This window comes from Copidosoma floridanum, unplaced genomic scaffold (assembly GCF_036245765.1).
Source record: "Copidosoma floridanum isolate Cflo_tuat_1 unplaced genomic scaffold, Cflo_Japanese_pri ptg000031l, whole genome shotgun sequence".
In the NCBI taxonomy this organism is placed as follows: Eukaryota; Metazoa; Arthropoda; class Insecta; order Hymenoptera; family Encyrtidae; genus Copidosoma; species Copidosoma floridanum.
The window spans coordinates 1,153,801-1,171,770 of NW_028321908.1; the positions used below are offsets into that span (position 1 = coordinate 1,153,801).

A 17,970-nucleotide genomic window follows, 5' to 3' on the forward strand; every position below is an offset into this window, starting at 1 on the left:
GAGTCATGAAGATGCGCCCAATAAAAGCATGGAAGATTTAAGATTAAGAGTATTCTGGGGGTCCTTGCGGTTATGCGCAAGAGTGCATAGATGTCTTATAAGGTTGAAGAGACCAGGCTGGATGTTTGCGAGCGCAAAATGGATTCTGAATGCGAGAACAAGGGCTGCTTTAATTGCAGAAACGATGTTGAGGTCCTTTATAATTTGAGTATTCCTTAAGAACCACAAAATATCCAGGGCCGATCTTAATACCTTCATGAAAGGACTTTGTATGAATTCTAATTTCTGTATGAATAATAACTCAGAAGTATTAAAAAAATGGATTATTTAATTTAGCTCATTTCACGTTGTACACGAAAACAAATAGTATGAATTATATAAAATTGCAAAAAAGCATGATGCTTATTAAGATAAAAATTCTAAGTCCACATTTATAACATCGTGGTGAATTCAAAAGTATGACTAGAAATTACGTCCACTCGATACGTTATCATTGTCATCAGCAAGAATTGTATCTAGCCAAGGGCAGGGTAGTGCAGTTAAAAAACTCGAAACAGGAAGGATCAATCAAACACTGAAAATATAATATTACAGTACTTATGACCACGTACATTCTACTTAAACTTGCTGTCATACCATAGTGATTTCCATCACAGTATTCTTAATAATACTGACAGTAACATTTTTACTGTTACGATCATGTAAAAGTTTCACTACGTTATATGGCTGAGATGACTAGACTAAAGCTGTCAGCAGATGTTCTAATGATATTTTTTCAGTCGAAGGTCAACTGATTCACAAGCAGTGAGAAAATCTAGTACCATCATTATTTTATATTGTTATCAATATTGTAGTTACGTTTTAGACACAACTTGCTCCCAACTTGATCCAACTCTTTAATGGTATCAAAGATCTTTAAAACTGTAATTATAAATCCTCTTGATGCGTATAAGGCAATTTCATATAGTAACCATAATGTAAGATATTGTACTGTCTGACATGCAGAACGTCATACACAATAAATATATTTATCCACGACACAGTGGTACCAGATAGGTAGAAGCATGAACGATTGTAAAGAACATAAGCTAGCTATAGTTGCCTCATCACAACTAATGTACTTCCCTTGTATCATAATAAATACTTTTACTTCCACAGCTGAAGATGGAGATGAGCTGGCTAAGATCCATAAGGTACGCGTCATAAGAAACGAGAAGCGTGAGGGCTTAATGAGATCACGAGTAAAGGGAGCTGGTGCAGCTACAGCAGGCGTGCTAACATTTCTAGATTCACACTGTGAATGTAATGTCGACTGGTTGGAGCCACTGCTGGAAAGGATTGCTGACGATCCAAGCCGAGTCGTCTGTCCTGTCATTGACGTCATTAGCATGGACAACTTTCAGTACATCGGTAAGTAAGCTTAAATAATTTTTATTTCATACAGACAGAAAAAATCATGGCCGTTCTTAAATGATTTGTGAAAAACGGTTAAAGATTTTAATTAAACACTATGAAAATATTTGTTAATAGATAACTCAAGTCATTAATAGTTGATGTATATTTGCTTCTATGTAATCATATAGAAAAAAAAAAATTCGGTGACAGTCAAGGAATTTATTGCTGAACAATGAAATTTGTAGTCGTGAGAGTAGACAAACGTTTTCAATTTTTTGACATATTAAATACCATGTTTTCCTTCATTCATCGTTCATATTATACTATAAAAATTAAGAAACGTTACTGAAACAAACTTCCAACATTTTGGAGTTTTTATTCTCACTCCTTGATTAGCTCTTACTGATCGTGTCCTTATGCACTGACCCATAAATAATTGATAAGAATTAAGACTTATATATAATATATATAATGTGTATATATATATATATATATATATATATATATATATATAATCACAAGGCATCACTCACCACCCTCCTTACACGATCCCAGTCTTACCCTCACGAAAAGCTAGTTGTGCTTAATAGACGAATTTTAATTTTTTTACTACAGCTTGTCCAAATATGGTGATTTTTTGAGTATGCATTATTATTAAAATTAATAATTTATTCATTCACCTCATTATACTTCTGTATTTCCATCACTCTATGATTGAGCGTACTTGTAATTTAAAGTTTAATTTTTTGAGATCATATTTAATTTTAATAGTGTACTACGCACTTATATTTACTTTTCCCAAAAACAAACGAGTTGTCACTCTTTGATTAAAGTGGCAATTATATTGAGTGGTCCTCCACCTATAAAAAACACAATTAATGTGGTACCAAAATTACGACACTAAGAAAAGTGATGTTAAAATTGTATTATAACTATACTAAAAATTGCTATATTTTTGAGGAAAGCTAAGACATACTCTCCTGATGATGCAAGTTTATAAGTTTATAAAAATTTGTACCATATTCTAAATGATAATAACTATCACTATGTAGCAGCTCTTAAAAAAATTATTACACAACATAATAAAAATTACTATGTCTAATATCATAGTATAAATTGATGATAGTATAATTTATGCAACATAGTAAATTTTATTGTAATCATTTGAAAATGTCCCACATTCTAAAGTAGATTTTACTATGTGACACAGTGAAATTTCTAATACCACTGCATTGCTAATCAGTATACTAAAAATTACTATGTTCAAAAGTCATTTTATGTGACGTTTTTATCAATTGAGTGAGATGGTAGATCACCTACAGGTATACACGCCTATTGAGTTTCAAATTTAAAGTTGTACTAACGTAAACATTACGTGAAACAGATTTTTTTTATTCATACGGGTTTGAAATCAAGTTTAAATACGTACAGACAAATAATTTTGAATCGACTAGTTATATGTTATGATTAATACCACATGGTCTGCAGGAAACCTTTCGATTTTCAACTTTATTGTGTGTATCATAAATAGCACACGTTCCCACACGTACTTTATCGATGCTAACAAGCATATAGAATATCGTGGTCTTGTGGTTATGGAGCCTTATTTGGAAGCTGAAGGACAGAGGTAAAAACTATTTTGTTATAAAGCAAATTTCGACATAGGGTAACTGTAGGTGTTACTAACACTTTTTTATTTGCAGTCACTTAAATCTGTGATAAAAAAAAGGTAAATTATGTAATGTGTGGGTTAAAAACTTTTTTATCAACATTTTTTATTTTAAAAGTAAAAAAAAAAAAAAATTGTTAAAGTCTATAATATCGTATTTTAATTTTAATAAGTATTTTAATGATTGATCAAAATGCATATATTACTGGCAGTATGCACCTATTACGGGCCGTCAGATAGTGTAAAAATTTGAACTTTTACTTTATTTACTGGCCGAATTTCTACGAAAATTTACTGGCAGATACTAGCATCAATGTTGTATGAAAAAAAAGACGTTTACAGGTCATTTTACTTATTATAAATAAAAAAATAGGTGTCCTTTCATTATTATATTTTATATGCTGAGGTTTTACGATAATTATTTCTATTTTAACAAATTTTTGAATAGTCGATCTGGCAGCCGAAGTATACATTTCTCAATAAATTCTAACACCTCTTAATTTTTTGTTACTAAAATAATTAAAACTTCTTTTACGAATGTATCTATTCAATAATAATTTTATGTTAATATAGTTTATAAAAAAAAAATATATTTTGCGCATTTTTTATTAGTCAGTTATTGTTTCATATTGATAGTTTTCTGTTAACTGCCAGTAACTGGAGCAGTGCCAAGAATACCCACAGCTACCCTAATCTATTTTTACTTTGTAGCATAGTAATTATTATGATAAGTATGTTTCAACTTTTTTTAAAAATATAGTAATTTTAATCATAGTTATGATACTTTTTCTAACACCACTTTTCTCAATGTATGCACACAAATAAAATAAACATTTATATTTACCTTACAAATGCAACATTCAGCTTATTCATAGAAAATTCCCCTTTTTTTTATACGTTTTTGCAAGTTTTATCGTGAACGCAACTTGTAAAATAGTTTTATGGATTATATACGACAAAATTCACTAGAACTATTTAGCCCTATAATTGTTATATAGTATACGATGAAATTCTTTGTGGACTCTTCGTTTCTTCCAACGCACTTTTCTATTAATTTTTATTAGTCTGTCTTAATAGAGTCAGTATATTTAATAACACTTAGTTTTGCACTTTATCTTGTCGCCATAAGTTGCATAATCACAAAGTTAGCAAATTATAAGTTTTCTGTGTCAATTGCTTCTAGTGATTATTTAACTCCCTACTTGGTTATCAACTAGTCTTTTGCTCATGTACTAAATCAACTTCAATCTGATTTCATATTTTTTTTAAAATAATTCACTTGAAACTTATTCCTCATAAAACAAATATGTATTAAGTCATTTATGTAAAACAATTAACGGTGAAATATGAAAAACGCAAATTATGTCAGGAAAAATAAACAAAAAAAACATCGTTGGTGTATTTATATAATTTTTAAATGTCACTAAAAAATCATCAGAAAAGAATCTGTCTTATCTCATTCTGATAGGCCAATACTTTACTATTAAAATAGTTTCTGTTTGTTTTTTAATTATGGTAATTGAGTATAATGGTGCGTCTGGGGTCATGACTGTCATAGGTGCCTCAGCTGATCTAAGAGGTGGCTTTGATTGGAGTCTTGTCTTTAAGTGGGAGTATTTAAGTCAAGCTGAGCGCCAGGTTCGCCAAAAAGATCCAACTCAGGCCATCAGGACACCAATGATTGCTGGGGGTCTGTTTGTCATAAACAAAGTCTACTTTGAGAAATTGGGCAAATACGACACACAAATGGATGTTTGGGGTGGCGAAAATCTTGGTAAGTTGTATTTTGGTATTTTTAACTTTTTTTTTACAATCGGTTGGCTTTTTTTTCTTTTAGCTTATAACCTTATTTGCATAAAATTACATGCTTTTATTACATTTACTTGTGCTCATTCAAATCTCCCTACATAAAAACAGATTTTTGTGTTTTCAATTTGCACCCCACAAACTCACATGATTATTTATAAACCCGCTGTCCTCGAGATTTTTGTTATTCACCCCTATTAAAAAATTTATTTTTATACACAAATTATATTATATTGTCAAATTAAAGACATATAATTAACTACATGTGTATGAGTATGAAAAATAGGAGTTAGAGAGAAAAAAATGGTGTCATAATTTAGATTGTTCAGATTTAGTCAGTAATCGTAAACAAATAAATATTAGAAGTACCAAAGCAGTGATTTCTTCTGCTCTACGCGCATCGTACTTGTGTGTCAGACGAACTAGTGGTTATCGATCAGTCGGAGTTCTGTAATATTTCTGTTCATAGATTGAACTAGGAAACTAAAAGTATAATTTTGTAAGTTTCTAGCGTACCACGACGTGGCTTCGCCTGCGTTGTATAAAATGTTTGAAATATTTGTATTGAAATATATCTTCCTACAACACTTCTGTATAATCCAAATGTTTATAGAATGTACAACGTAGGAAATTTTACCGTGGCTTTGTCCACTTCTTATCCATGAATGTTTAGAATGTTAGGTGGCTTCGTCTCCTGCGCGCTCCGCGCGCCAACCCTCCAAACTTTTTTGATGAAACATATTTCTAATAATTATTTTAACTAAATTCAATGATTGAATTTTAAAAATAAATCTAAGCTCAAACGAATAAAACAATCTTGATTAGCCTGTAGAGCGCAAGATGTAGTCAGCGCTTGTCTACTTAATCTCATTTGTACATTTAAATGTACCACCTTTCGTCCCTTACGACTAATCAGATCACGGCGTATTCTGTCGACAGTTACGTGATACTAATTCTTTTAGGATGTATTTGAGTTTTAGGATATATTTTAACTATACAAATTGAAAAAACAAAATACTTTTTAGTTGGAATGGAGGAGAAGCTGAGAAAACAAAAAAAAAGCCAAATTATATAATTATATATTGAAGCTTTTTTCCTTACCATATACTCTCAGGAACGGTCAAAGTTTCATGAGATATGAAGTTTCAGGAAATGTGTTATCACTCAACATCGACTATGTGCTGAAGTGCATGTCACACGTTACTGAAGCTTACTACGAACTTTTACTCATTAAAGTAACTCCATAAAATTGATGACGGGAGCGGCTCAGTCAATGTAAAGTTATATTGAAAACATAACCACTCACCTTCTAGTGATCAAAAGTTAAAACTCCCTTTCAGAGCTGTTTTACAGTTAGTTTTTATAAGTAACATAACAACGTTTCTATTGAAGTTATAATTCATTATAATAGCTTATGACACATTAGAAGTTGTCACTGAACTTCTGTCAAACTTACGGATCGATTAGTTCAGTAGATTTTAAGGTTTTTGCAAGCATACAAACAAACGCTGTCTCTTTATATAATTGTAAGATTAGACTTATACTCACTGATTAAAAGAGTGTAATAATGTTGTGAACCACTAAGCTTTTTGGTTCTCAGAATATTATAATTGATAGTATAATAACATTTCCGTAAGCTTATGTTTGTTAACTATCATACAAAAAAAAAAAAAACGTTTCCGTACCTTCAGAATTCCAACTTTGACCACGAGTGGGGGGGCACTGAGGTTATTCTTACGGTGAATATAAAACCCACACTATTCATACACATACGAGCACACACACCTATACACACACACTAAAGGCTTTAAAAAAGACTTTGTAGGACTGCGTTACTTAAACTAAGGTAGTATTACATGCCAATGAATGTAGCTTGAATTAAAAAATTACCTTATTCACAAATGAAACAATTTAGAAAGAATAAGCCTAAATGAAAATCTCATATCCATCTATAAAACCTCGTATGAATAAAACAATGACGAAAAAAAAATGAAAACTTTAAAGAAAATATAAGAAAAATTAAGAAAAACTAAAAATATAAGAAAAATTGAAACAATTATTTTTTTAAAAATAACCCAATTATAAAAATTAAATAAATATTTGCTTATACGTATAATAGCTGCTACTTTAAGAAAAGGTTTGTTAAGTTTAAAAAAAAAAAGTTTAATTAAGTGAATAACGTATTAATGGGTGTAACTTATAGTCGAACCAAAACAATCCATTAACAATCAATGAACATACAAATTAACAAAAAATTACGAACCTTACTATAGCACAGAACATGCCTATAAAGGTATGACTTAGACAAAAAATGATTTTATATTAGTATTGGTTATTAGACAGTAGCTAGCAGGCAATGGATAAACCGAAAATGGCGGATGGAGTCATTGGCAAGTAGGTGGTGACAAGGGGTCCCATGAGATGGTAGAAAAAAAATTTTTAGGGTCGGTCCCAACACAAAACTATAATTTTAAGTTAATATTATGTACGTCATTTAAATTAAGTACTAATCTATTATAAATAAGAAAGTGATAAACAAATACAATAGGGGGAAATATCGATTATTAAAAAAAAAGGTTACAACTCTAGCCAGCACGATCTTAGGAATGCAGAATTCATTATATATACATACCTTCATAACAACTGATAGCAATAATATATTATTGTTCACACGATTGAAAAATTATAAATAAATAATTGAGGCGAAATATCAATTTTCTCAAAATTATCATCTATGACTCACCAGCATGATTCTTGACATTTAGAATCTTACATTCATACTCAAAGTATAGTCTATCATTAGCATAAGTCTTTTAGTCACATTGCTGTTGAACCCTTTTACATAAGTATATCGTATTTGGTTGGAAATAACAAAGGGCAAAAAAAATCAATTATCTCGAAGTTCAAGGGTGGTTAAAAATTAGTTTTAATTTTGGAAGACTGCTGAAATGATATACTTGGGGATTATCGTAGGTGAGCCAAACCTCGGTGCTCGAGGATAACGGAGATACGAAGCAGTTCACGAAATGACAAGATAGAGCGTGTATTAACCTTAACTTTATTTAGTACAACAGATGGAGTATTAATATAAGGTAAATTGAGGTGTATCAGGACACTTTTGACGGTGTGAAATTATCATCCTCGGTTTTTCAAAAACTATATCACAATAGTATGTAAAATCAATGTTTTCAACCGTTAGCGCACATTTTTTTTCTATCAATTAAAAAAAAAATTATTGATTTGTTCTTTTATAAGTGTTTAAAAATCAAATTTTTTAACTTATGTCTAATTCAACTGTAACAGGACACACTTAGTTAAGGTAATTCGGGACATCGATTAAGCTAATTCTGGACAAACGCCCAATTTCCAATTTAATTACATGTAATCTAGTCCATATTGCTATTACAGTGATTATTCCTAGATAAACTAACTATTTATAGATAAAACAATAAGAACTGAAGCTTACTTTAGCCTACAAACTGATAAAAGTTGTTTGAAATGGGGAGAGTGTATCTTCACTTACATTACGTATTGTCACGTTCTGAATCTAAATTTTAGTGATAGGTAGTCGAAAAATGTGAGATTCAATTTTTTAAATAGTTTTTGAATACAAATCCATATTTTCTCTGCCACCGCATAGAAGACAATCGCGCACGAAAAATTTGAGGTTATGATTTAAATTCTCCTTAATACACATAACTTACATTGACAATTCTACCAAACTTTAATGTTTGTGATATCTCTAACTCCAGTAACATTAGAAAGTACGAGAAAACGTTTATATTTGTGGAATTATTCGAAAACAAGTGCGTACTCAATTCTGACCCGCTAAAGCTGAAGTTATTTAACTTTTATGGTAAAGTAGGACATACATGATTTAATCACTATATAAGAATAATTAATTTTTGTTAATTTATCACTTCAACTCATACATTTTTGTTTGTTTTTTTTTTATAAAAGGTCTAGTAGAATGAAGAGAAATTTTTTGTTTCAAATAATAATTTGTTTAACACTGTTTTCGATGCTGTCCCGAGTCACCTTAAACATTTTTGGAAATGAGAGTTCATTTGTTTTATCAAACAAAAATACCGACTTAGAAATATAAAGTAGTTTGGGTGGGGTCCGAAATAACGACAGCTCACTTCAATTTTGCAGTAAAACTATGAATGCTCATTTCAGCAACGTGTATTGCAAGGGGGCACTTCTACGATCTAGAATTTATAATACACGCTTTACATTTATACTTATATTCTTTTATTTATTGTATTTTCTTATAATAAAAAATCCGTCTAATAGACAATTCAAATTTTTTGTACATACATATATTTCATTTTATAAAAAAAATTCCTATTTTCAAATTCAAATTTGAACGCCACGCGCGGGGAATGTGCGTCTAGTACGTTAAGAAAACGCTAGAGTGCGGGAAAACCTGCTACTCAAAAGGAAATAACGTTAGCATAAAAGGCACCATTGCGCAATGCAAAGGCAGTTCATCTTCCAGCGACCCTGGGACGCGGTATATCCGTTGCTCACCCAGACCTGGAACTTTCCCGTGCACCGGTACCATACCGCGACGAGCACGAAGGGAGAGAAAGAGACGAAGAGAGGAAGAGACGAAGTACGAAGGCCGATAGCTGAAAAGTAAGTGTGTACACCATCACCAAGGTAACACTTCCACTAACCGGTACCTACTTGGACTTTCGGTGCTCGACCGCTTTAAGCGTGGAGACGACGCACCCCCAAGTAGTCGAGGCACTAGGGTTAGCGATCACGTTCTTAGGCGAAGTTCCTGGGTTGATGACTTGAGCAGTGCTCAAGACACCCAAGGGCCCTGAGAACGACCTAACCTTACGTGACTTGGTCGGATAGGTAGTTACCTGACACTAACTTTCCGCGGCTGTAATAAAATTTCGTATTAGTCTAACCTAACGTGTTCAAGCAGAGATACTAAAGAGGGAAATTTCAAATTGTCATTTTGTAAAATTTTCTATTAAAAAGGCGGATAAATTTTAAGTGAATTGTCGAGTATAGTATATATTGTTTTTTTTTTATTAACGTAAAAAATTGCGAACACTCAAATAAAATTAATACATGTAAAATTTTAAGATATAATTTCCTTAGAATCATATGATTGAATAAATATAAGATAATTAAAAATAAATTGATTGTACTTATTTAAGCAAACCTTCCCCTCCATATAAGATTGCGAGTTCCTTTTTATAGTTTAAGATAAAAACTAGAAAATAGCTGTTAAGATTTGAAATCATTTAATAAACTGAGAATATTATCTGAACCCCAAAAAGGGATAGGAATAAAATAAAAAAAGATATTAGATTAGAAAAATATTGAATAAGTTAAAAAAGATATTAAATTATTGAATTGATTAAATTAAGGAAATATTCAGGAAAACTCAATAAAGTAATAATCAATGAACAATTGCTGTATATGGTGCAGGAATTAATTGATTATTCAACAGATAAATTTTGAAACTTGATAATAAATTTTTTCTAAGTATTGTATATAATCGGCAAAGTTGAGCAATTTCGCTCTTTTACACAGGGCCACGAACCCGCCCTCCGACATATAAACACAATCATTGTTTGTATGTTGGTTCCTAATCTTAGAGTTTCCTCGGTACAGATAATATTCTTAGCCGATTGTTACTACCACAAATTAACCGGGGTTATACACAAAGAAAAGGAAGTTGTAAATGGTACCCCTGGTGGGACTCGCAATTGTAAGAGGGAGTGTTTGAATGGGTGCAAAAAATTTATATTAGTTTCCCCGCAATATGTTGTAGATGCCAAAATCCAAGGCGAATAATAAGCCAACTGCGTACTCTGGGCTCCATTATCAGGCAATAGTGCGACGAATTGAGGAGCTCGAGAGAGAAAACGCTATACAAAAACAACAACTACTAGAACTCGAAGCACAAATCACACACATATATTCCCTAGAGCCAGTCATAGATACTATTAACAGAAAAATAAATAAATTAAAATTAGTCCGACAAAAAGACCTTACTCAAATAGCCAACGAACTCAACAAATTTTATTTAACTGATTGTAATTTTAACAGATACTTTACCTTCCTTGATTCGGAAATTACACATATTTATAAAAAACTCCCGAATTATCGAGCACTACGGGATTTTCCAAACGAATTTGAATCGATAGAGAATTTGAAAAGTGATCATAAAGTCACAGAAAAGTTTAGTACCACTTTGGCTTGTATTATATTATAAATAAACACATTATTAAATTTTATTAAAAGTTTTATATTATTCGTTTGCCTTAAAAATGGTTAAAACACGACGAGGGGGCAATAATGAAGAAACACAACAAGTAACGGCTCAGATCCACGGGGAAAACGAAGATAACTTAAGTGGAATTTTTCCATTAGAGGAGTCACCTCAGCCAAATACAGTGGGTGGAAATGATGGAAATATTTTCGAGGTCATAGGGGTCCAAAAGCAGCTAATGGCTGAAATCCTACCTTTCAACCCCGAGAATAATTCGGAACAAATTATTGACAAAGTAAATAAAGTCATCACACAAACGAACACACTGAAAGAACAAACGATGCGACTTACACATACGTACGATGCACTGGAGACCCATATAGAACGACTCACACAAACACAAAATCAAATACGTACTAAAAACGCACTACGTCAGGCAGAACTTATTAGACAATCAGAAATACTCGATAACTTAAATAAACAATTCGATCAACTCGCACTAAACATAGGGAAAACAACACAAACATTCCAAAAACTCAATCAAACAGTCACGGCACAAACACAAGCCATAGTCAATTTAGAACAGGAAGATGATCGCATATACGAGGCTATCGCCCAACACAAAAAAGACGTGGAATCGATCATCACCCGAAAATTAAATAACGTACAAGGCAGAGGAGTTTCTCAATTGAAAGTAGATTTACCCACTTTTAGCGCAGCTGCAAGTGATCGACCAATCAAATTCCTTAAAGCCTTAAAAACTTACATTGAAATAACTTCCATAGAAACTGACACGATTAAATTAGTATTATCTCAAGCATTAAAAGGCCCGGCACTTGATTGGTTTGAGCACATCGAAGAAAGAATAAATTCCATGAATGATTTTGAAACTTTATTTTTGAACAAATATTGGAACGCGACGGTACAAGCTAAAGTTCGTCGAGCGCTCGAATGGAATGCATACGAAGCCACTAATAATATGAGCCGTAGTGAATACGTGTTAAATTTGTATAGTTACGTGAAAATGTTATCAGCACCACCCACTGAAGCGGAGGCCGTTGAGAAATTCGCAAATCATTTTGACGAAGTCGTACAGCAGTCTATAATTCTTCGGGGAATTAACAAAATTGACGATCTCATAAAACTCTTAGATTCTATGGATGCAGTAGGCGCGTTAAATAGCTCAATTTCGATTCGAGAAAATTCATACATAGATTCCGGGAGACAAATAAACTCAAGCCCTACGCGGAATCATAGCAACTTCCGAGCCTCAACACCAAACCCTCCCAATAGCAATTGGCGTGACCGCGGTAACAATACAAATAATACCACCATAAACCGAAATACGAACTCAGGTCAACAAACTAACAACAACAATAATAATTCCAATCGACCATACGTAGAAAGACCACAAAGTAGCTCATACAATCGAGGGACACAGGGAACTCAAATAAATTTAATTGAAGAGATCCCAAATCAGGAAAACGAATAGACGTTGTATCCCAAACCCCTGAAGATTATCAAACCTATACTTCATGGGATACAACGATCAGAGGGGGCATTACAAAGACAAGTATATTAAAAAATTATGAATCCAAGCCCGAACAAAAAAATAACATAAACACCTTACACACTACCACGCTACCACATGGAAATAAAAATTTAAAAATAATGTCGAAAATTAACAATAATCAAGGGAATCTACTTATCAAGGCTCAAGAATGTTTGATACCTCGTACATATACAGTTTTGGTTCCATTTGATAACCAGCTTGAAAAAAAAGTGACTGAGGAGAATAAGTCTAATATTGTTACAAATGCATGCCATTCTTACTCAATTTGCCATAAAAATCAAATAAAAAGTTGTTCAGTAGTCAAACCAGAAATACATACAGTATTCGAAGATTTAAGACAGACACTACTAGAAGAACCACACAGCGAAAATCAGTTAACCAATAAAGCTTTTTTATGCCCGGAAATCAATATTGAGATAAAAGGCGTTGAACTAGAGGCCTTAATAGATACGGGGAGTAAACTCACATGTATATCTGAAGACACTTATGAAAAATATAACGATGCATGGAAAATTTTCCCTACCCTTCCGGTAATTGGATTCCAAGCATGCGGTTTTTATCGGTGAAATACTATCGGTACTAATATCGGTGATACTAGGAATTGATTTTTTAAAGAAAAATAAAGTAGAAATCCACTTAGACAAAGACGAAATTATTTTCCCTTACGAACATAAACATAAGGTAATACAATTTAATACATATAAAAAAGAACTAGACACAATAGAATTTATCCAAAACGAATCAGAGCTCAGTAATTCCAATGATGAGGTTCTGGTTACAGATTTACAAATATCTGATGACGAGATATCTGAGAAATTACGAAAGCTAAAAAACATTAATAATACACAGAAGAACCAACTTGAATGCTTAATAAAACATTATAGACATATTTTTCGTAAAGAACCGGGACAATTTAAGTCATACACATACAAATTGAAAGTCACTAATGATGAACCTTACTTTTTATTCCCTTACCCTGTATCCACCAAGCTAAAAGAAAAGGTCGATAACGAGATTAAACGAATGCTTAAACTTAATATAATAGAACACTTGGATAGCGTATACGTAAACCCGCTTACTATAGTTTCAAAATCTGATGGTTCGGTACGAATATGCCTTGATGCACGAAAGTTGAATGAACGACTAGTAAGTGATCACGATGGAGCCGAGGAAATGGACGAAGTGTTAAGGAAATGTAGTAACATTGGGGTAATGACAAGCGTTGATCTAACAACAAGCTTTTGGCAGATCCCGTTGCACAAAGAATCACGGAAATACACGGCATTTTCGCTTAAAAAAAGAACGTACCATTTCAAGGTTGTGCCTTTCGGTTTGAAGATAAGTAGCGCTGCTTTAACTAGAGCATCTGATTTTTTACTCAATGGTATCCGAGATTTTATAATCGATTTTGTAGATGATTATTTATGTGTGTCTAAAACATTTCCTGATCACTTGAACCACCTCAGGATCCTTTTTGAAAGAATTTCAAACGAAAATATAACTATAAATTTTAAAAAAGTCGAATTTTGTCGGGAAGAAATTAAATTTGTAGGACATATGCTATCTCTACATGGTATTAAACCCGACCCGGAAAAAATAGAAAAAATAAAAAACTTTCCAATACCCAGAAACGCCAAAGAAATCAAAGGATTTCAAGGGTTAGTAACCTTTTGTGCCAAATTCTCACATAGTGTTTGGGGACAAATGGAACCATTACTGGAATTGATCCGCAAGGAAAAAACCTGGAATTGGGGAGACAAGCATTTACAGGCCTTTAACAGAGTAAAGGAACTGTTCCACGACGATTTATTCTTAAATCACCCCGATTTAAACAAACCCTTTGTATTGTATACCGATGCAAGTAATATCGCACTTGGAGCTATCCTATGCCAAAAAGATCAAGATGAAAACGAAAGGGTAGTATACATGGCCAGTCGTACGATAAAAGGGGCGGAGAAAAATTACTTTACTACAGAACTTGAATTATTAGCAATCGTTTGGGCATTACACAAATTCCGTTCTTTCATTTTGGGTACCAAGGTTTATATTAAATGTGACCATCGTGCGTTATCATATTTAATGTCATGCAAATTTTTAAGTGCCCGATTAACGCGATGGATGCTTTCCATTCAGGATTATAATTTTGAAATAACACATATCAAGGGAAGCGAAAACGTTGCGGCCGATTCATTAAGTAGATACGCATATGAAAAGGACCAAAACAGGATTGAGGAATTTAATATATTTACAATATTAACTAGAAAACCGGATAACAATATATTAAAACAACTTAAAGACATATCAAACTTACAATCAACGGATAAAAGAATACGCGCCATTAAAGAAAAAATAAAGAATGGACATGAATATACCCGGTATAAACTGGAAGGAGAAATCCTCTATCAATTATGTAATCATAGAAAGAAAATTCTCCTACCAACATGCCTAGCCAAAGAAATTATTATAGAAGTGCATGAGTTATATGCACACATTGGGGCCAATAAATGTGTAGCAATGCTCAAAGACGATTTTGCATATCCAAAATTTAAAAAATTTGCAGCAAGAACACTTCGTACTTGCGATACGTGTCAAAGAACAAAAATATATACTACGGGATCACATTTTGAAACACGACCAATCCTACCCGACGGACCCAAAGATTTAATTTCGATTGATTTCTATGGACCATTGCCCATTTCACGGGGAGGGGTGCGCCACATTTTGGCCGTAATCGATGTTTTTACGAAATTTGTGGTATTGTATCCGATTAGGCGAGCCGACACGACAACAACAATTAAAAAATTATTCAATCACTACTTCCCGACATATGGTAAACCTAATCGTATACAATCAGATCACGGAACTCAGTTCACCGCGAATAAGTGGCGGAAAACACTCGAAGAAGCCGGGATTAAAATTTGTTTTTCCTCTATACGACACCCACAAAGTAATACAATTGAACGGGTGAATCGGGAGCTAGGACGATTTTTTCGAGTATTAGTCAGAGACAAACACAAAAATTGGGGAAACTGGGTAGATTTTATCCAAAATTGTATAAATGAAAGCCACCATGACACAACAGAATACACCCCTACAGAATTACAACTAGACACCTTACCTATACGATTTTGGCATAAGCATATCGAGGCCCCTGATAAAACACCAATACCCTACATTGATAAAGTTAACTTAGCAGCTAATAGGATTGAAAGAAAAGGAAGGAAAAGGGCAGATAAACATAACACACTAAAGAAATACACAGATTATAAGTTGGGAAGTCTAGTCCTAATAAAAACAAACCCAGTATCGTTTTCGGAAAGCGGGATTACTGCTAAATTTTCAGAACTATATGAAGGCCCTTATACCATCACTAAAATTATAAATCACTCCACCTTTATTTTAACTAACGACCAAAATAAATCAGGGGAATGTTTCATGGTATTGAATTGCGTCCTTACTTTACACAGAATGAGGACAAAGAGACAACAACAACGGCTTAACCGCAAAATAAAGCGGACTAAACAACGCCTAGAGACATTATTACGAGAATTAAACCAGTCACAAATGGACCTTGGTCCATCAGAAGGCCCACGTAACCCATCACAGTCGCCTACAAAAAATCCGCCGCGAGAAACGAATACGGAGACACACGATGATTATATCGATATCGAAAATGACATCGCGATTGAGGACCTCGAGCGCCTCACATTATAATAAAACAGCATGAGGTGAGGGAAAATGTGTTGTCAGTGTCGTCAGTAGTTTGGGACAAATATCAACCGTATAAGCATAAATACATAAATAACAAACCCTTAATAGATGGGAAAGAATGCCGAAAGGAGAATAAAAAAAAAAATTAGAAAAACTACAGGAAAGGGAGAAGCAACTCCAAACAGTTTCCCATGGGCCACGTGACCAACGAGGACAAGTTGCCGTGGCACGAACGGAAAGGGAAAAGGAGGAACATCTGGAAATGACGAAAATCCAGCAGATACGAGCGGAGCAATGGGTCATGGGGTTCCCGTACCCAACAAATACTCAGGCTCCAATCGTTGCACCCTCTACATCTATCCTTCCTACGATTCCCCTTCCCCCACCCCTAACCCAAACCCCACCACCACTCACGACTCATCCTTTTCATGAAACCTCCACATCAATATCCATCGAAAAAAAATTACGAGACGCCCTCAACACACTTTTCGGTCCACCACCAACCAAAACAAAAACCACCTGCTCCCGACTTTTTGACTGCGCTCCTGTTCAAATCAGCCGACCCATCATTCCACCCACACAACCAAAAATCAAATCAATCATAGTCATCCCACCTCATTCCAAATTCAGTCAACAAAACAAAAAAACACAAGAAAACACGACAAACACGCCACCCAAACCCAAGTTGACACCTACAACCACACCCATCGCTACACCTACAAAAACCATCACACAACCTCATCCCTTAAACAAGCCTCGACCACATCGCCTCCGTAAAAAGTTCAAGCCAGTACAAAACATTCAGAGATACGTAAAAACCGATGTAAATAACAATAAATAAAACTCATTACTTCTAACCTAATTTGTTCATAGAAAAATATTTTTTTTATTTTCACAAATTAGAGGGGGCAGATTCAAGGGGGCACTTCTACGATCTAGAATTTATAATACACGCTTTACATTTATACTTATATTCTTTTATTTATTGTATTTTCTTATAATAAAAAATCCGTCTAATAGACAATTCAAATTTTTTGTACATACATATATTTCATTTTATAAAAAAAATTCCTATTTTCAAATTCAAATTTGAACGCCGCGCGCGGGGAATGTGCGTCTAGTACGTTAAGAAAACGCTAGAATGCGGGAAAACCTGCTACTCAAAAGGAAATAACGTTAGCATAAAAGGCACCATTGCGCAATGCAAAGGCAGTTCATCTTCCAGCGACCCTGGGACGCGGTATATCCGTTGCTCACCCAGACCTGGAACTTTCCCGTGCACCGGTACCATACCGCGACGAGCACGAAGGGAGAGAAAGAGACGAAGAGAGGAAGAGACGAAGTACGAAGGCCGATAGCTGAAAAGTAAGTGTGTACACCATCACCAAGGTAACACTTCCACTAACCGGTACCTACTTGGACTTTCGGTGCTCGACCGCTTTAAGCGTGGAGACGACGCACCCCCAAGTAGTCGAGGCACTAGGGTTAGCGATCACGTTCTTAGGCGAAGTTCCTGGGTTGATGACTTGAGCAGTGCTCAAGACACCCAAGGGCCCTGAGAACGACCTAACCTTA

General features: G+C 33.9%; 1 protein-coding gene across 1 annotated transcript in view; it reads left to right on the forward strand.

The window, feature by feature from the left end:
- Nucleotides 1–17,970, forward strand: part of LOC149373390 (polypeptide N-acetylgalactosaminyltransferase 2-like) — a 270,464-nt gene that overhangs the window by 179,168 nt on the left and 73,326 nt on the right. The window contains exons 6-7 of the mRNA XM_089597235.1: nucleotides 1,159–1,410; nucleotides 4,623–4,838. Of these exons, the coding sequence (XP_089453361.1) occupies nucleotides 1,159–1,410; nucleotides 4,623–4,838 (468 nt within the window). The remainder of the gene's footprint in view (nucleotides 1–1,158; nucleotides 1,411–4,622; nucleotides 4,839–17,970) is intronic.